The sequence below is a fragment of the Podarcis vaucheri genome (assembly GCF_965113315.1).
Source record: "Podarcis vaucheri genome assembly, chromosome: 12".
NCBI lineage: Eukaryota > Metazoa > Chordata > Lepidosauria > Squamata > Lacertidae > Podarcis > Podarcis vaucheri.
In genome coordinates this window covers 62,817,974-62,838,002 of record NC_138750.1, presented here as the reverse complement: position 1 = coordinate 62,838,002, position 20,029 = coordinate 62,817,974, and the positions used below count along the sequence as shown (strand labels likewise).

The following is a 20,029-nucleotide window of genomic DNA, read 5'->3' as shown; positions in this document are numbered from 1 at the left end:
TCAGAATAGCGGTTTGCATGGCACACATAGGAAGATAATAACACAACGAAATTCAAAACGGTAATAATCAATTGCACATTTGCACATAATCCAATTAAAACTATTCAATTAATTCAATGAAACGGATGAACTTGATCCAGCAATTCCAACTTTTCAGAGTCCGATAGTCATTTGCTCTTCTAGCGCCCCGACTGCTGCCCCCTGCCTCGTAGGGACCCCTCCCTAGGGAACCCCACACTTTGCATATGACCTTCGGGGGCTCTTGAGGAAACTCCTGAGGAAAAACTTACCAGTACTAAACCAGCTCCTAATGGAAGGGAAGAATCCTGTCACCCTAGAAGTAGAGAGGAGAAGAAAGAATGAGGAGGGGGCCTTGCCTTTCACCCAGCAAGAAGTTCGACCATTTAACGTTTCACCGGGGAAATAAGCAGTTGTGTACAGAACCAGTTTGTGGGCAAAGTATATCCTTCTGTATCTTATAGGGAAATGTCATGTCATGTTACGTTTCACAATCCTCTTGCAATATTCATCCAAAGAGGTTGTGGTATATTTAGCAATTCCCAACATGGTTTCTTCCTGCGATGACAGTTGTAGCTCAGTCGGTAGAGTGTGAGCCTCTTAATCTCTGGATTGCGGGTTTGAGCCCCACATTGGACAAAAGATCCCTTCATGCAGGGGGCTGGACTAGATGACCCTCGGGGTCCCTTCCAGCTCTACCATTCTATGTTATTTCTGAAGGGCTTCAGGCTTGACAGGGCTCTTGGGCTCGAATCCTGCTTCTGGGCTTCACTTTGGGGCACCCAGCTGGCACTGTGAGAACAGAACGTGGGGCTAGCTGTGCCCCTGGCCTGATCCTGAAGGCTCTCCTTACGTTCTTAAGGCTGCAGGTGTGGGGTCTCAGATCAGGTCCCATTAGCAGAACCCAACACAGGCTGGCCCCCCCCCCCTTGCCCTGTCCTTTTACGTCTATAATGGTTTGGGGCCACTTGGTTCTGTAAACCCACCCTCTGTGCCCTATTCTGCCCAAAGCATAATTCATAATATTGGCTTGCATGACCCACTAAGGAAGGAAACAACACAATGAAATTCAAAAGAGTAAGAATTAATTGCACCTTTGTCTGAAACCCAGTTAAAACTATTTAGTTTAACTAATTCAGCAAAATGGATGAACTTGATCCAGTGCCTCCAGCTTTTCAAAGTCAGTCATTTGCACCCTCCGCCCTGCTTCCCCCCTTTTCCTCTTAGTGCCCCCTAAATAACCCCTTCATGGATCACTGCCTTGCCGTGGCGAAGGGGCTTGAAGAACTCAGAGAAGCTATGAACTACGCCGAGCAGGGCACCCAAGATGAACAGGTCATAGTGGAGAGTTTTGACCAAATGTGATCCACCTGGAGTAGGAATCGGCAAGCCACTCCAGTATCCCTGCCAAGAAAACTCCATGGACAAAGACAACAGGCATATAAAAGTTATGACACTGGAAGATGAGCCCCTCAGGTCGGAAGGTGTCCAACATGCTACTGGGGAAGAGCGGAGGACAAGTACAAGTAGATCCAGAGCTGATGAAGCGGCTGGGCCAAAGCCGAAAGGACGCTCAGTTGTGGATATGCATGGAAGCGAAAGGAAAGTCCAATGCTGTAAAGAAAAATATTGCATAGGAACCTGGAATGTAAGAACCATGAACCTGGGTAAGTTGGATGTGGTCAAAAATGAGATGGCAAGAATAAATATTGACATCCTGGGCATCAGTGAGCTAAAATGGACGGGAATGGGCGAATTCAGTTCGGATGACTACCATATCTACTACTGTGGGCAAGAAACCCGTAAGAGAAATGGAGTGGCCCTCATAGTCAACAAAAGAGTGGCGAAAGCTGTACTGGGATGCAGTCTCAAAAATGATAGAATGATCTCGATACGAATCCAAGGCAGACCTTTTAACATCACAGTAATCCAAGTTTATGCACCAACTACTGGTGCTGAAGAAACTGAAATTGACCAGTTCTATGAAGACTTACAAAACCTTATCGAAGTGACACCAAAGAAGGATGTTCTGCTCATTATAGGGGATTGGAATGCTAAAGTAGGGAATCAAGAGATAAAAGGAACAACTGGCAAGTTTGGCCTTGGAGATCAAAACGAAGCAGGGCAAAGGCTAATAGAGTTCTGTCAAGAGAACAAGCTGGTCATCACAAACACGCTTTTTCAACAACACAAGAGACGACTCTACACATGGACATCCCCAGATGGGCAACATCGAAATCAGATTGATTATATTCTCTGCAGCCAAAGATGGAGAAGCTCTATACAGTCAGCAAAAACAAGACCTGGAGCTGACTGTGGCTCAGATCATCAGCTCCTTATAGCAAAATTCAAGCTTAAACTGAAGAAAGTAGGAAAAACCACTGGACAGGTAAGATACAATCTAAACCAAATCCCTTATGAATACACAGTGGAAGTGAGGAACAGGTTTAAGGATTTAGATTTGCTGGACAGAGTGCCTGAAGAACTATGGATGGAGGCTCGCAACATTATACAGGAGGCAGCAACTAAAACCATCCCAATGAAAAAGAAATGCAAGAAAGCAAAGTGGCTGTCCAACGAGGCCTTACAAATAGCGGGGGAGAGAAGGCAAGCAAAATGCGATGGAGATAGTGAAAGATACAGGAAATTGAATGCAGATTTCCAAAGAACAGCAAGGAGAGACAAGAAGGCCTTCTTAAACGAGCAATGCAAAGAAATAGAGGAAAGCAACAGAATGGGAAGAACCAGAGATCTGTTCAAGAAAATCGGAAATATGAAAGGAACATTTCGTACAAAGATTACCATAATAAAGGACAAAAGTGGTAAAGATCTAACTGAAGCAGAAGACATCAAGAAGAGGTGGCAAGAATACACAGAGGAATTATACCAGAAAGATATGGATGTCTCGTACACCCCAGGTAGTGTGGTTGCTGACCTTGAGCCAGACATCCTGGAGAGTGAAGTCAAATGGGCCTTAGAAAGCACTGCAAATAACAAGGCCAGTGGAAGTGATGGTATTCCAGCTGAACTGTTTAAAATTTTAAAAGATGATGCTGTTAAGGTGCTACACTCAATATGCCAGCAAGTTTGGAAAACTCAGCAGTGGCCAGAGGATTGGAGAAGATCAGTCTACATTCCAATCCCAAAGAAAGGCAGTGCCAAAGAATGCTCCAACTACCGCACAATTTCACTCATTTCACACACTATCAAGGTTATGCTTAAAATTCTACAAGGAAGGCTCAAGCAGTATGTGGACCGAGAACTCCCAGAAGTGCAAGCTGGATTTAGAAGAGGCAGAGGAACCAGAGACCAGATTGCAAACATGCGCTGGATTATGGAGAAAGCTAGAGAGTTCCAGAAAGACATCTACTTCTGCTTCATTGACTATGCAAAAGCCTTTGACTGTGTTGACCACAACAAACTATGGCAAGTTCTTAAAGAAATGGGAGTGCCTGATCACCTAATCTGTCTCCTGCGAAATCTCTATGTGGGACAAGAAGCTACAGTTAGAACTGGATATGGAACAACTGATTGGTTCCAAATTGGGAAAGGAGTACGGCAAGGCTGTATATTGTCTCCCTGCTTATTTAACTTATATGCAGAATTCATCATGCGAAAGGCTGGGCTGGATGAATCCCAAGCCGGAATTAAGATTGCCGGAAGAAATATCAACAACCTCAGATATGCAGATGACACAACCTTGATGGCAGAAAGTGAAGAGGAATTAAAGAACCTTTTAATGAGGGTGAAAGAGGAGAGCGCAAAATATGGTCTGAAGCTCAACATCAAAAAAATGAAGATCATGGCCACGGGGCCCATCACCTCCTGGCAAATAGATGGGGAAGAAATGGAGGCAGTGAGAGATTTTACTTTCTTGGGCTCCATGATCAGTGCAGATGGTGACAGCAGTCACGAAATTAAAAGACGCCTGCTCCTTGGGAGAAAGGCGATGGCAAGCCTAGACAACATCTTAAAAAGCAGAGACATCACCTTGCCAACAAAGGTCCGTATAGTAAAAGCCATGGTTTTCCCAGTAGTGATGTATGGAAGTGAGAGCTGGACCATAAAGAAGGCTGATCGCCGAAGAATTGATGCTTTTGAATTATGGTGCTGGAGGAGACTCTTGAGAGTCCCATGGACTGCAAGAAGATCAAACCTCTCCATTCTGAAGGAAATCAGCCCTGAGTGCTCACTGGAAGGACAGATCGTGAAGCTGAGGCTCCAATACTTTGGCCACCTCATGAGAAGAGAGGACTCCCTGGAAAAGACCCTGATGTTGGGAAAGATGGAGGGCACAAGGAGAAGGGGACGACAGAGAATGAGATGGTTGGATGGTGTTCTTGAAGCCACTAGCATGAGTTTGATCAAACTGCGGGAGGCAGTGGAGGACAGAAGTGCCTGGCGTGCTCTGGTCCATGGGGTCACGAAGAGTCGGACACGACTAAACGACTAAACAACAACAACAAAATAACCCCACCCATTTTGGGAACTACTGATCTACAAAGAGCCCCCGGAAGAGAGATTTGGAGTTCAGCCTCCCCTTCTGTTTTGAGCAGATTACCAAACTGGCTTTGGATCTGGAGGAGGAGGTCAGCAGGGAGCAGAAGGGCTGCTGGGGCTTCAAACCACTCAGTCCGGCTCCAGAAGGGCAAGTCTGCTCGTTGTAATTCCATCTGTATATTTTTAGTTATTTTAGTCGGGTATTTTCAGTGTCCCCTGAACAAATCCACCCTCCCATAGCAAAGTGTATGAAAAGGAATTAAACACCTTCTTACAATTTGTCCATCTCCGCTAAGGGAATCTTTCTCCAGCGTCTCTCTCCCTCTGGGCTGCGAACTCCGCGGAGAAAAATTCTTTCTAGTTTCACTTTCAAGCGCAGCCTTGAATCTAGCGCCCTTCCTGTCAGAGCTGCAGGCAGCTGTCTCTACGCCTTCACAGGCTGCTGTAATCCAGCCACCCAGTTGAAGGCCATCCCAGATTCTCTGCTGTTCTGAAAACCAAGCTGGAAGCTGGCTCTGTTCTCCCCAGCAGTTTGGGTGCCCGTTGGACCCAAAATCGCAGGGTTCAATGGCTAGGAGATTTATTCATTTTTATTCATTCTTTGGTGCATCCTGGGTCCCTCTGCATCTGAGCTGAAGGCACAACCCCCAGAGAACAAGACCCACGGGCAGCACTGCAGGGCTGTTGTGTTGCAGCTGGGCAAGGAAAGGATCCTCTCTCAGCCCCCCCTCCATCACTCATGCAAAACCATGCTGCAAATCCGCTACCTGATTTCCACCTCTAGAGGTGCAAACCTTTCCAGAAATCACGTTCAGCCTATTCACCATGCATGCGGAGCATTCGGTATTTTGGGCAGCGTGATTCAAAGACTATTAACTGAAATATTGTTTTGTGCATCCCTGTCTCTGAGAGGGGATGTGTGTGTGGTTTGTTGGTTTGTTCGTTTTGGGAGGAGGGAAAGCGAAAGTGATCAGCCATGGGCCATTTCTGAGAATTCACATGGTTAGAAAGAACACCCTGCCTAGGTCCAGAAGCCAACAGGCAGGGAGGGTGTGTTGCTTTTCTTGCTGGCCATTTCCTTCTTTCATTTGAGTGACCTTTCAATGCAAAACAGGATACTAATCTCTCTGCCCTTTGCAAAACAGCTCAGGAAAGATTTCCACGTTTTATGTTTTGTTTATGCTGTACAGTGGCGTAGCGTGGGGGGTGTGCAGGGGGGGCCGGCCACACCGGCCGCAACATCGGGGGGGGGGCGCTCACACTCGAGTGCTAAAATCCACGGGTTAGGGGGCGCAAATTACTTGCCTTGCCCCGGGTGCTGACAACCCACGCTATGCCACTGATGCTGTAAGAACGTACAAAGAGCCCTGTGGGATCAGGCCAGGGGCCTATCTAGTCATAGAATCAAAGAACAAGAGTTGGAAGGGACCCCAAGGATCATCCAGTCCAACCCTCTGCAATGCAGTTGTCCCACACGGGGATTGAACCTGCAAACTTGGCATTATCAGCACCACGCTCTAACCAACAGAGCTATCCAGTCCAGCCTCCTGTTCTCACAATGGCCAGCCCGATGCCCCCAAGGGAAGCCTGCAAGCAGGAGCTGAGTTCAAGAACAACTCTCCCCTTCTGTAGTTTCCAGCAGCTGCAATTCAGAAGCATCGCTGCCTCCAGCTGTGGCTAACTCCAGCTGTGCACAAACATTATTTCACATGCATAGAACTGGAGTGAAACATATGTGCTGTGAAGGCAACAAATGTGTGTTTGTAAACGTATCTGGCATACAGGTATGTTCATCAGAGTGGCATTGATGAGGATGAGGATGAAAGACATAATAAAAATAAGAACAAAAACCAATAATCCCCCTGGCACAACACATATAAAAGCACTTTGGATATCAATCCACCAAAGGCCTTGTTGGAGAGGAGCGTTTTTGCCTGGCACCTAAAGATGCATAATGAAGGTGCCAGGCGAGTCTCTTTGGGAGAGCATTCCCCAAATGGGGAGCCACTGCAGAAAAGGCCCTGTCCTCATGTTGCCACCCTCTTGTGGAGGAGGCACATGAGGAAGGCTATCTGGCGTGCGGGTGGGGTTGGCCACAGATCTTTTTCCAGGACACACTCAATGGCGAAATTGAGTTTGCACAACCAGCACAAACGCCCAGAAAGAGGTGGGGGAGAAGCTTCTCCAGTTTACCGACAGCAGGTAGCAGTTGGGTAGCAGGACCCGGTTGAGGTTTTTCAAGTCAGTGCAAGATCTCAACTCCTCTGTGTTTGTTTGCTTTGCAAACGGCATGGGTGTCCCCACAAGCAATAGAAGGGTGGATGAGCCCTTCTGGAGATTTTTGTCAAGGAGCAACCAGCCCACTCTCCCAGAGTGCAGAGAGCTTGCTCTTTGCGATTTGCAGCCTGGGAATCAGCTCTATTGCACAGTATGTTTCCGAGCACCATTCAAAGTGTTGGTGTTGACCTTTAATGCCCTAAACCAGTGTTTCCCAACTGGTGTTCCGCGGCACACTAGTGTGCCGCGAGACGTTGCCTGGTGTGCCGTGGGAGGGAGGCGGGCAAGTCGGGCGGCGAGAGGCGGGGCGGCGACGACGAGGAGAGGCCGCCCAGCGCGGGGCTCTCGCCGTCTGCCTGCCTGGCTGCCTGCGTGGCGCTGACGTCACGGGGCTGTAACGTGCCCCACATAGGCACACGCGGGGCGGCGAGCGAGCTCCCTCCCACATCCCATCGCCGCTCGCTTCGGCCGGCCTACTGGGCTGTCGCAGGCGGAAGGCCTGCGCATGCGTGAGGTTTTCGCGCCTTCGGGATTCCCTTCACGCCTTCCTCCTCCCGGGTCCTTGAGAGCGCGGGAAGCGGCAGCGCAAGACCGGCGTTGAGCCTGGTAGGTATTGCGCTTGCCAAGGCAGTCATTTGGGAAATGAAAACTTGCAAAGCAAGCAACCAGTTCAATCTGAAGTACGTGTATGCTTAATATCCTGTATCTGAAACCTGTTCTGCCCCCTCCCCCACACTTGGTGCCATTTTCATCTACACATGCAGCAGAGTAAGTTGACCCAGAATAGTACCAATTCAGATGGCAGATGGGAGAATGACAGTGCTGAATGCTTTCCCATGTAGAACAGTCCCTGCAAATAAAAACCTAGCATATTTGGAAGAGGGATGCTAGCCTAACCATTACCTTCTATGCTGTTACTATTTTTTTTTTTTTTTTTTACATAAGTAAAAAGTGACCTTTCCCCATCTGGCATGGTGGTGTGCCTCGAGATTTTTTTCATGAAACAAGTGTGCCTTTGCCCAAAAAAGGTTGGGAAACACTGCCCTAAACTGCCTCGGCCCAGTAGACCTGAAGGAGCGTCTCCACTCCCATCATTCAGCCCGGACACTGAGGTCCAACTCCGAGGGCCTTCTGGCAGTTCCCTCCCTGCAAGAAGCAAAGCTACAGGGAACCAGGCAGAGGGCCTTCTCGGTGGTGGCACCCGCCCTGTGAAATGCCCTCCCATCAGATGTCAAAGAGATAAACAACTACCTGACATTCAGAAGACATCTGAAGGCAGCCCTCTTTAGGGAAGCTTTTAATATCTCAAGGACTATTGTATATTGTATTTGTTGGAAACTGCCCAGAGTGGCTGGGGAAACCCAGCCAGATGGGCAGGGTACAAATAATTTATTATTATTATTATTATTATTATTATTATTATTAGTGATGCAGGAGTAAGGAGTTTATCTGCCTCCTTTTTACAGTACACACAGAATGCTAGAATCCTAGAATATTTAGCCAAAATCTCCTTTCTTGTAACATGATGCCATTGGTTCGAGTCCTACCCTCTGGGGAAAGAGAATACAAGCTTGGCGCATCTTCCATGGGACAGCTCGTGAGATATGTGAAGATGGCTCTCCTATCTCCTCTCAGTCTCCTCTTTTCCTGGCTAAACTTCCTCAACCACCTCAATCGTTACTCCTAAGACTTGGTCTCCAGACTCTTGATCACCTTGTACTGGACACAGTATTCCAGCTGTGCTCTGGCATCTGGAAAGGAATGGCATCCTGGTAGCAACTGGCTTTCTTCTGTTGAGACGGTCAGTCAGTTCCTTCCTCAGCAGTAGGCAAGCTTCACATGAGCCCACAGTGTGATGCAGCAGCAAAAAAGGCTAATGCTCTTCCAGGCTGCCTCCACTGGTCTAGTGTCCCGATCAAGGGCAGTGATGAGTCTATGGCACATGGTCTGACTCTGTATAAGGCTGCCTCCTATGCCTCTGAATACCCCAAGTGTAGGGAAAGCCATTGAGCTGACGTCTTGCTTGTGAGTTTCCTGTCATGGCATCTGGTTTGCAGAGCCATCAGGCTGCTGGACAATGATACACCCCTCTTGCCTGACCCATCAGCTGGACTCTTCTGATGCTATTGTGTTCTCCTTTTATGGATGTGTAATTGGATGAATCAACTGAGAATAAAACACTTTCACTTTCCATATGTCCAACATTCGGCTATTAATGTGCACTCAAAACCTGCGTCATATTCAGATCTCTCAGAGGAATGAAGAGAGCCAGAGGCTGCCAGAATTTGCAGAGGGAAACAGCAACTTTCTCCAGGCTGAGAAAACTGTCCAGCAGAAGTCAAGGTAGTGAAAACACCCCTCTCTTCTGGTGGAATTAAGCAGAGGTGGGGATCCCTCCTGCAGGAGGAAATGGAGGGTGGGGGATTGGGGGGTGGGGAAATATTTTGCAAATGCTACAATGCGCCTTTCGCACTTGGTTTTGTAGGGGCAGTTCGTGGTTGGAGGCAAGGTCTGCCCTCCTGGGTGATGCTCTAAAAGGGAGGGGAAAGGGGGCACAGTACATGCCATGGACTCACCCCTTTCTGTTTTTATATATTTTTAATAAAATTTTCTGTTTTACAATTTAAAATACTCATTTTACATCCTTAAAATAGCAATGACTTCCCTTCTTTTCTTTCCATGGTTCATTTTACATCTCATAAATCCCTGCATATTTTACAAAAACTAAACCATTCAGTATTCCATTATTGCATCCATCCAGACTTATTTACACTGCTGAATTTATCTTAATGCTGCCAGTGTTTTTAACTGTGCACAATTATTTTCCATATATTCAATAAACATTTCCCAATCTTCTTTAAACACATTTTCTTCTTGTTCTCTTATTCTATATCTTGAGTCTGCAAGCTGTGCATATTCAGTCAACTTCAGTTGCCGTTCTTCTTTGGTTGGGACCTCACTCATTTTCCATTTTGGGGCTAACAAAACACGGGCCGCAGTAGTAACATACATAAATAACCTTTCCGGACACCTGGGTATTTCAGTCTGAATTATCCCCAACAGAAAGGACTTGTCCTTTGTTTCCCAGTCTAATAACAGATTATACATTTTAAACAAAAGTTTCTCTTTGTTTTGTAGAAGTTTTTCTTTGAATTGTGAGCTTTGGTCCAAAAAACCATTCTTCCTATCTACTTTAAACATTTCATGTGACAGACGGTATTGCAACCAATCCGTAATATGGCTCCTTACATTTTCCACTGATTTCAGTTTAGGTTCTGCCCCTGTAAAATACAGCAATTCCCCGTAAGTCACCCACTGTCTATCCGTATTAACTCTCTTAATTGTAATAGCCTTGATAGGAGATAGCCATAAAGGTGTTTTCCTTTCCAGCAGATTTTTATATTTCTCCCAAACTCTATACAGATACTTCCTAAGAATATGGTCCATAAAACTTTTATAAATTTTCGCCTTCCCATACCAAAGTCATGCATGCCAGCCAAATTGTAAGTCATAAGTCCAGGATGTACAAAAAGGATTCACCCCTTTTTGGAGGCGTGTGAAGGAGAGGTCAGGTGGTAGAAGTTTCCACAAACGCCCTACCTCCAAAAAGGCACAGCCACCGGTTAGGTCCTTTCTCCTTCTTCCTGCGAGATGCAATGCTGCCCCCCCCCCCAAGATTCCCAAACCATTAAGAAACCTACAAGGAAGGAGATTGCACCACCTTCTGAGGGGGTCTGTTCCACCAAACAGTTCTTGCCTCCAGAAAGTTCCTCCTAAGGCTTAGTCAGAATCTCCTTTTTTGTAAATCCAATCTACTGGTTCGGGTCCTGCCCTCTGGAGCAACAGAAAACAAGCTTGCTCCCTCTTCGGTGTGACATTGAAGTACAGGTGTGGGGTCTCTGGCTGCAAAGCTGTAAGGTTGTGTGTCCTCTGGCTCTGATTTGTGGGCTCCTCCTCTGTTCATTGTTCTGCTGTTGTAAACTAGCACAATTAAGAAATGCAGAAAATCAGCCTGCCAAGTTTACTGACCCCACAGTAAAAGTGACTAGATTGGGTTGACTGATTTGATCTTCTTGTGAAACTGACTAGAATGTAGAAGGGGCGTTTTCAGGTGAAATCATTCAGTTTAGAGTTTGATATGTAATCCTGTTTACCCAGAACTGAGCTTATCTTCTCTTATTCCCTTATAGAGTCCTTTGTAGGTTCTTCATCGGTCGGAAAAAATAACAGAGGCCAACCAGAGAATATTGAGAAGCAAAGCAGCTCGTAAGCCTGATCTTTATTGAACTGTTGCAACAGGGTGCTCCCCTCACACGGAGGAGGACCCAGAACAAAGGTGTGCCTGCCTTTATATAGACATTTTAAATTCCCTGCCCTGTTACCGAAGACCACCCCCCCACAAACATCATACCTACACCACAGAAAAGGTGGTCTACAACAGAAATTTGAGTGTTGTTGTTTTTCCTGTCTGCCAGGTTATCTGATAATGCCTTATCTGATTGCCTTTTCTGGTAGTCTGGCCATTCCTTTGAGATGGTAATCACTTAATTCCTGAGACAACGGGAAGGTTCCCTCACCCCCTCCCTCCTTGCAGAGAAACATTTGGTTAGTCTGGGAGTCAAAATGGTTTCAGGACTGTGCTGCTCCAGAATTTTTTTACTACACCGCAAACGTTCTTGCCTTGTACAACAAGTAGCAATGGAAGGACCTCTAAGTTTTGGTTCTTCCAGTTTCTATGATTCCCTTTTGGACTTAGACCCCTCACAAGGAGTTCAATGTTTTTTCACTGGAGCCAAGGTAGAGAGCCAGCAACCTTTATCTCATTGAATGTTGCTTCCTTAGCGACCAGTCTTAGAGGAGGACCGATTTATGTATTCCCCAAACTTTGTTTTTGGCTAAGGACTCCAGTAGCAGGAAAGTCCCTGGAGAGAAACTGAGTTTCCAACACTGAGAGTCCCCCAGGAGTTCTGCAAATGACTTTTGGTGTTTTTAATGCAGGATTTCTGGACCGCTGTGAACCTTGATGGCAGCTTGTCTTTCTGCAACAGGCAGCATGGCCAAAGGTGAGTCTTAGGGCTTTCATCTTGACCATGTCGCCTTGTCCCTGGCATAGGTTTGGACATTTCATGAGAGAGATGTCACCATGTGCTATCTGAGAACTTCATGAAAATGACTTACATATGGTACCTGATCCCATCCAAATCAGTCAGAATAAATAAATATCAGCAATAGGTTTTGGACTTGCAACAAAATGAAGGAACCTTATTCCACATGTGATGGACATGTCCCCAAAGTAATAATAATAAAAAAAGGACATGACCTATGAGGAACCAAAAATAAATAAATGCTAAAACACACAGAGGACGAGATGGTTGGACAGTGTTCTCGAAGCGACTAACATGAGTTTGACCAAACTGCGGGAGGCAGTGGAAGACAGGAGTGCCTGGCGTGCTCTGGTCCAGGGGGTCACTAAGAGTCGGACACGACTAAACAACTAAACAACAACAACAAATTTTTTTTTAAAGAAACCCTACATTTATCTATTTTGGCATTCTAACAATGAGCATCCCAAATGAAAATAAAAGAGTGTTTCTTGATGTGACAACATCAGCTAGAATGTTAATAGCAAAATACTGGAAAATGAGTTAATACCAACAAAAGATGAGTGGCAATTTAAAGTTGTGCATAATGACAGAACTAATAAGAAATACTCAGGCAAACAGGGTAAAAGGGAATGGGTTTGCTTAAAACTACCTGAAATACAGTTCCAAAACAATACTTGGTTGTGCTTAGATTAATTTCATAGACATAATGGAAGAACTGATTTAATAAATGAAAACAGATTATTTGTAACTTAAAAAGTGTTAAAGCCACAAATACAAATGCAATTACTTTTCTCAGATATAGAATATTTAAATTACTGTTTGTATCCTATTATTATTATTATTATTATTATTATTATTATTATTATTATTATTATGATGATGACAGGATGGACAGATCTTCCGAATTCGAAGCTGGCTCTTTGTTGGCCAGTGATCCACATTTTATAGCACATACCTCATTAATACTCCCACAGCCACAGATAGAACCAACAATCCCCCAATCAATCCAGGAGAGAGAGGGGGACTGACAGTTAACTAAACACCATGGGACTGTCCTCCCTGCTTGGGGTGCGGTTGGTTGGGTTTTATCTTCTAGGGATACTTACCCTATCAGACCTCCACCTCTTCCCCATACCATTTTGACCCAGGAGTCCTGGCCCAAGGATGACTTGTTAGTGAGGGGATGTTACCCCTCTATTGAGGAAGCTAGTATGGGGTCTGGGATTTCCATTATTGAAGGGCTAGGGAGGAATGGCGGTGGGGCTAGATATCTCTATCGGTGAAGGGTTTCGAGATGCAGTGATCCTTGAACCCCTTCCAATCTACGCCCCATCTGAAGGGATGAGGGTAGGGAGAGCAAGGATTACACACCTCCATCATTGGTGCTGTGCAATGCCAGGTCCATAGGCAACAAAACCGCCACCATGCGTGACTTTTTTGTCTCGCAGGGGATTGACCTGGCTTGCGTGACAGAGACCTGGGTACGGGAAGGCGAAGTAGTCTCCCTACATGAGATAACACCCCCAGGTTTCTCTGTCCTCCATCAATCGCGGACTATGGGTGGGGGGGGGGAGGAGTAGCGTTGTTAATCGAGGAGGATTGCTCTTTCAGAGCTTTGCCATCACCAGCGATCTCCGGCACTGAATGTGTAGGTCTCGTGTGGGGCACCAAGGAGAGCTTGGCTGTCTGGCTGGTGTACAGACCACTCAGCACACCTGCAGCCACCCTGTCAGATCTGCTGGAGGTGGTGGCGGGCTGGGCCTTGGAGTTCCCAAACCTACTGGTTTTGGGAGACTTCAACGTCCATGCCGATGCTGCTCCCTCCTCACAGGCTCTGGACCTGACGAGTCGGTTTGGCCAATCGTGGTTCCAGACAGGCAGCGGCAGTTGGTGAGAGCGAAACAACTTTCCTTGGCCGACTGGAGTGAAGACTTGGACTTGCGAGTCGATGAAGGGGGGGTGTCAGACGGAGCCGATCGGCAGACCTTAGCAATGTGGCCCCTTCTGGAACACTTCCTACAGATGGCGTCTCTGAATCGACACTTGGCACGGGAATGGTTGCCTCCGCAGCCAGCACATTCCGGTTGGCCCTTGGAGTTCTGTTGGAACTTCCTGCGCTTCCGCTTTGTCTGGTGCACATCATCGTCTTCACTGGAGGATGCCTCATCACTGCTGGCCTCTTCATGATGTACCGGAACTGGCTCCCTAGCAAGACGCGGGCTGCTGGACTTGCGGATCTCCTGAGCGGAGCGTTCAGCAGCTTCTGAGGCCACAGCCTCCTCAATGGCTTTCTGTAGCGTGAGGTCTGGCTTGGCTAGGAGACGCCGTTGCAGATGGATGTCCCGGACCCCGCAGACGATTCGATCCATCAGGGCATCGTCTAAGTCTCGGAACTCACAGTGCATTGCAGCCTGTCGCAGGGCGGTGGTGTAGTTGTTGATTGACTCCCCCTCTGCCTGGTTCCGGTGGTAGAACGCATGGCGGGCAGCAATCTTGGACGGCTTTGGTGCGTAGTGGCTGCGGAGCTTCTCTTGGATCGTGTCCCATGGTGTTTCCTGGACTGCTTCAGGCGCAACCAATGCTCGGGCCGTCTCAAACACCTCAGGCCCACAGAGGCTGAGGAATAGGCCCCGCTTCCGATCCTTTGATACTGCTGTCAGCTCGTTGGCTTGGAGGTAGCAGTCGAACCGAGCGAGGTAGGAGTCCCATGATTCAGATGCTGGCACAAACGGCGGTAGAGGCACAAGTGAAGCCATGATTCCGATGCCGGCGTGAAGGGCGATGGATGGAACACAGTGCTCCAGCCAGAACAGTCAGCTCTGAATTGGTTCTGCCCAGTGATTTCGCTCAGTGATTTCGCTCTGTGATTCAGCTCAGTTCAGAGGCTGGCCGCATCTGGCTGTGCTCTGATGTCCATCCATCCCATCCTCGTCGCCAGGGTTAAGTTGTGGGTTGACATAGCAGCCGGCACAGCGATTTCTTCAAGTAGCTCTTTTATTCTGGTAAGCTGGAAATAAACTGACAGCGAACAGCTCAGCCGGCCTGTATTTATAGTCAGCCGGCTGTCAACATTGTAACCATAACAGCTCAGAGTTCCCGCCTAAAATAACGGACGCGGACCTGAGTGAAAACTATCTACAGACCTGAGTGAAAACTATATACAGTATCCCCCTGTTGGCCCAGGGTGAAACTACACTACATAACAGGACCTAGTGACTTCCATGGCAACACTAGGGCTCTCCCAATTTGTTTTGGGCCCCACCCATCAAGCAGGCCACACGCTGGATCTGATCTTTGGGGCTGGCATAGATGTAATCATGCTCCCCCCTGTGGAAGTGCCATGGTCTGATCACTATGCTCTGAAAGCCAAGATTGACTTCCCGCTTCTCCCCTGCTCAGGTGGCGAGCCTATTTGGGCTCGCCTGCGAAGGCTGACGGATCCTGATAGATTCCGACTAGCCTTGCGGGGCCCTGCTCCTCCTGGCGACTCATTAGATGACCTTGTTGAGGACTGGAATGTTGGAAAACTAGCCCCCTCGGGAGAGGCTGGCCCCTCTCCCAGGCTCCAGGGGCCTGTTTGCCAGTGATCTTCCCTGGCTGGCATCCTGGCAGTCCAGGGAGATCTTGATAGGCGACACCTCCCTGATGAAAGGTGCACACCCCCTTCCCTCTTGCATACCAGCAAGAGAAAGAAAGTCTATTTCATCTCTAGTTTATTTCTGACTGTACAACTGTACATAAAACATGTCTGCTCGCTCAGTCTCCTCCAAGCAACTGCATCAAACTTCCTTCACACAAGCAACAGGAAGGTCTCATATTACACTGAGAACAAATCTCTGAGAAATCCCTGGAACATCCTGTCCCACGGTCAGGGCCATCATGTAATGTAAACATCGAACTGCTTGTTCGCATCTGCGTAGTAGCCATATCCCAACATGGAATAACCGGCTCTTGGCAGCCATTGATGAGATTGTGCCTAAGCGCCCTCTGCGACCCCGTCAAAACCGGGCCCCTTGGTTTACTGAGGAGCTCTGGAAAATGAAGCGGGATCTCAGACGGCTAGAACGAGTATAGTGACAGACTCGTGACGGAGCCTCAAGAACATCTTATAGGACGCTTATGAAAGCCTATGAGATGGCTATGAAAGCTGCTAAGAAATCTTACTTTGCAGCTTCCATTGCATCCGCTAGCTCTCGCCCGGCACAACTTTTTAGAATAATTAGGTCAATAACGTCCTTAGGAGGACAACCAAATTTAAGCACAAATTCGACCCACAGCTGTGAGGCATTCACAAGCGGAGAAAGTCGTGTTGCTCCGCCGTGACCTCCCTGCCAATTTAGATACAGTGAATGAACTGGAGGCCCCTCGTCAGACTTCAGGTCCAGTGTTGGACCATTTCGATCAGATACTCCCTGCTGATGTGGATAGATTCCTCCAAGGTGGTAGGCCCACCACCTGCCTCCTTGATCCGTGCCCGTCTTGGCTGATTAGGGAGTGTCCAGATATTGCGTCTTTGTCTCTTAACATGGGGACATTCCCAAGGGAACTGAAGGAAGCAGTGGTGTGTCCACTCTTAAAGAAAATTTCATTAGATCCCTTAGACCTATCCAATTACCGCCCAGTTTCAAATCTTCCATATCTCAAGGTAATTGAGAGAGCGATTGCTGAACAGCTTGGTAGGTTTCTGGAGGAAACATTGGCTTTAGATCCATTTCAGTCCGGTTTCTGTCCTGGTTTTGGGACCGAGACGGCTCTGGTTGCCCTAACAGATGATCTCTGTAGACAACTGGATCGAGGCGGGTCAGGACTGGTGATCCTTTTAGATTTGTCAGCAGCCTTTGACATGGTCGATCATGATCTTCTGAACCACCGCCTCGCAGACGTGGGGATACAGGGCATAGCCCGTAACTGGTTGTGCTCTTTTATCTCTGGTCGGGGACAGAGGGTAGCACTAGGGAGGGAAATGTTGTCGCGCCACTCCTTGGTGTGTGGAGTGCCGCAGGGCGCAATTCTCTCCCCGATGCTTTTTAACATCTTTATGCACCCCCTTGCCCAGATTGTCCGGAGCTTTGGGCTGGGCTGCAACCAATATGCTGATGACACTCAGCTCTATCTGCTGATGGATGGCCACACCGACTCAGCCCCAGACACACTGACCAGATGCTTGGAAGCTGCGGCTGGATGGTTTCGTGGGAGCCGATTGAAACTAAATCCTTCGAAGACAGAGGTCCTATGGCTAGGTTGGAATGGCATGGGGATGAGGGACCAACTCCCTTCTCTTGAGGGGGCCCAATTAGTGCCATTGCCTTCTGTTAAGAGTTTGGGTGTAATCCTTGACGCCTCCCTTTCCATGGAGGCGCAGGTTATAGCAACAGCCAAGGCGACATTTTTCCACCCTCGCCACATCAAGCAGTTGGTCCCTTACCTTTCCCGCCCCGACCTGGCCACAGTGATCCATGTGACAGTCACCTCCAGGCTTGACTACTGTAATTCGCTCTATGCGGGGCTGCCCTTGAAGCTGTCCCAGAAACTCCAGCGGGTGCAGAATGCTGCAGTGAGGCTCCTCAAGGGGTCTCTGCCATGGGAGCATATTCACCCAGTGCTTTTCCAGCTGCACTGGCTCCCGGTGGAGTATAGGGTCAGATTTAAGGTGCTGCTTTTGACCTTTAAAGCCCTTCATGGCCTAGGACCCTCGTACCTACGGGACTGCCTCTCCTGGTATACCCCACGGAGAGCCTCAAGGTCCGTAAATAGCAACACCCTAGTGGTCCCGGGCCCTAAGGAAGTTAGATTGGCTTCAACCAGAGCCAGGGCCTTTTCAACACTGGCTCCAGCCTGGTGGAACGCTCTGTCTCATGAGACCAGGGCCCTGCAGGATCTGATTTCTTTCCGCAGGGCCTGTAAGACAGAGTTGTTCCGCCTGGCCTTTGGATTGGAGCCAATTTAATTCCCTCCCTCTCTTTCTTTTTTCTTTTCCTTCTCCTCCTGCGATGAGGCTGCATTTTAATATTTTAATGTTTCAATATTTTAATGTTGTATTTTAATTTTGTTTTTAAGTTGTAATCATTCAACTTGTTTTTATTATTGCTTGTAAGCCGCTCTGAGCCTGGCCTTGACTGGGGAGGGTGGGGTATAAATAAAAATTATTATTATTATTATTATTATTATTATTATTATTATTATTATTATTTGTGCTGTGGGAGAAAAGAAGGGACAAACACTTTGTTAATGGGGTTGAGTCTTCTTAGAGGTTCACATATCCTGTTGAAAGGGGAATTTTTTCCCCCATGTGAAAATCTGTCACGAAATGCTGTTCCTAAATGCATAGGCATATACACACAAAACAAAACCTGGTATAAAATTCTTTTAAATCCCTTTTGGGGGGGGGGAACTACTCAAGAGAGTAGTGGGAGTGCTCTGATATTTACCTGCAGAAAGAATTTGGCATGTTAGATTTGGAACTTGGCAACCTCTTGACTTTTGATGGCCCAGGACTTAACATTCCAAGGGCATGCATATCACTGTTGAGCAGCTCTTGGCACCAGAACGTTCTTCTTGACGTTTTGCCAGAATCTCCTTTCTTGTAGAAAAAATTAGGTAACTAATAAGTAGCATGCCTATGAAACATTTGTAAGCCCATTTTTTCTTTTTTCTTTTTTGCTGGTCTCAGGAACTTTGCTGACATGGTATTTTTTATCTCTTATTTAGCCAGAGCAGACGAAGAATTGAGAATTCTGCTCATTGGCAAAACCGGATCTGGGAAGAGCGCAACAGGAAACACCATCCTGGGGGCTGAGAAATTTAAAAGCACGTCCAATCTTGATTCAACAACCAAGGACTGCGAACAAGGAGAAGCCACTGTAGATGGCAGGACAATTGTTGTTGTTGACACACCTGGGTTCTTTGATACAAAAATTAAGAAACGCTTCACACAAAAAGAGCTTAAGGAGTGCATTGATATGGTCTCTCCTGGAGCTCACGCCATCCTCATTGTGATAAAAGCAGGAAAGATCACAAAGGAGGACCAGGAAACATTTCAGCTCGTGAAAAAGCTCTTCAAGGATGAAGGAAAGAAGTATCTGATTCTTTTATTCACCTATAAAGATGAGTTAGATAGGAATGGTTCAACTCTAGAGAAGTTTTTAAAAGGTGCTGAGGGGCACCTGAAGGATCTGATTGAGATGTCCGAAAGACGAATGATTGCTTTTAACAATGTGGCTGATGAAGAAGAAAAGCAGAGTCAGGTGAAGGAGCTCATTGGGATGATTGATGGCTTGGTGGTACTCAATGGCAGAACACCACTGTACACCGAAGAACAATTCAATAAGGACATGTCTTGGTGGAGTTGGCTTACGTCTTGCTGGAGATAAGGCTTAAGTTATTGTAAGTTTAAGTTAAGTCTGCTGCAAGTGGATTTCTTATGGACAGGGCCAATCCTGAATGTATTGGATTTGTGACCATTTCACTCATTTGCCTTCAGTAGCACTAAAGCTCTGCTGGATGAAATATTCATTGTCTCTGGTCTGTTTGGGGGGGGGGGGAATCCTGCAATATGTTTAAGTTTTTACTCTCCTAACTATACACTGGAGTTCTGCTGTGGATCAATACTGAGTAGAATTTCATGACAATAACTTCTGTTTGTGTTGATACATTAAATGATTTATAAAACTACAAGTGAGGAACTCAAACTATATCCTTGTTCTTGCTGTGTGTGGGAATTATTTTGTCCCTGGTGTTTCTTCCTGTTCTCGTAAGATGTTATGTCTTTCTTTCCCCGGTTGTTGCTGTTATCCATCATATCAGATTGTTGTTTCTGAAATTTCTCCATCGCTCCATCCCGTGCTTCATTGTTTTGCAACTTTTAACAACAGCTGAAGAATCAGTCCCAATAAATGACCTGTTTTCACCATTGTGCATTTATTTGGAATGCAAATGTTTCATTTCTCCTGTTCCGTTTAATTTTCCCTTTAATCTTTTCATTAGGCTTTTCAGTATTGATACACTGAAGCAAAAGCAAAAACAAATTGTGGAAATATTCAAATAAAAATGACATTATAAATACCAACCCAGCCACTTTACTTATGGTTCTTGGGCTTAATAGATTATTCAATTTAAAGAAATGATATTAA

At 46.8% G+C, this 20,029-nt stretch overlaps 1 protein-coding gene across 2 annotated transcripts; it reads left to right on the top strand.

The window, feature by feature from the left end:
* Positions 1-9,019: 9,019 nt before the first annotated feature.
* Positions 9,020-19,806, top strand: LOC309515040 (GTPase IMAP family member 9-like). Of its 2 annotated transcripts, XM_082192642.1 has the most exons (4): positions 9,020-9,138; positions 10,986-11,131; positions 11,794-11,858; positions 18,609-19,806. In XM_082192642.1, exons 3-4 carry the CDS (start codon positions 11,819-11,821, stop codon positions 19,268-19,270), a joined length of 702 nt encoding a protein of 233 aa, XP_082048768.1. In that variant the 5' UTR covers positions 9,020-9,138; positions 10,986-11,131; positions 11,794-11,818; the 3' UTR covers positions 19,271-19,806. The 2 variants fall into 2 exon arrangements, with proteins under 2 accessions (XP_082048768.1, XP_082048769.1); XM_082192643.1 differs by lacking the exon at positions 10,986-11,131 and having other exon boundaries at positions 9,041-9,138.
* Positions 19,807-20,029: the final 223 nt, after the last annotated feature.

Coding starts and splice junctions, on each gene's coding strand:
- LOC309515040 (XM_082192642.1), top strand. CDS start 11,819: ATGGCAGCTTGTCTTTCTGCAACAGGCAGCATGGCCAAAG. Junction 11,859..18,608: donor AACAGGCAGCATGGCCAAAG/GTGAGTCTTAGG, acceptor TCTCTTATTTAG/CCAGAGCAGACGAAGAATTG.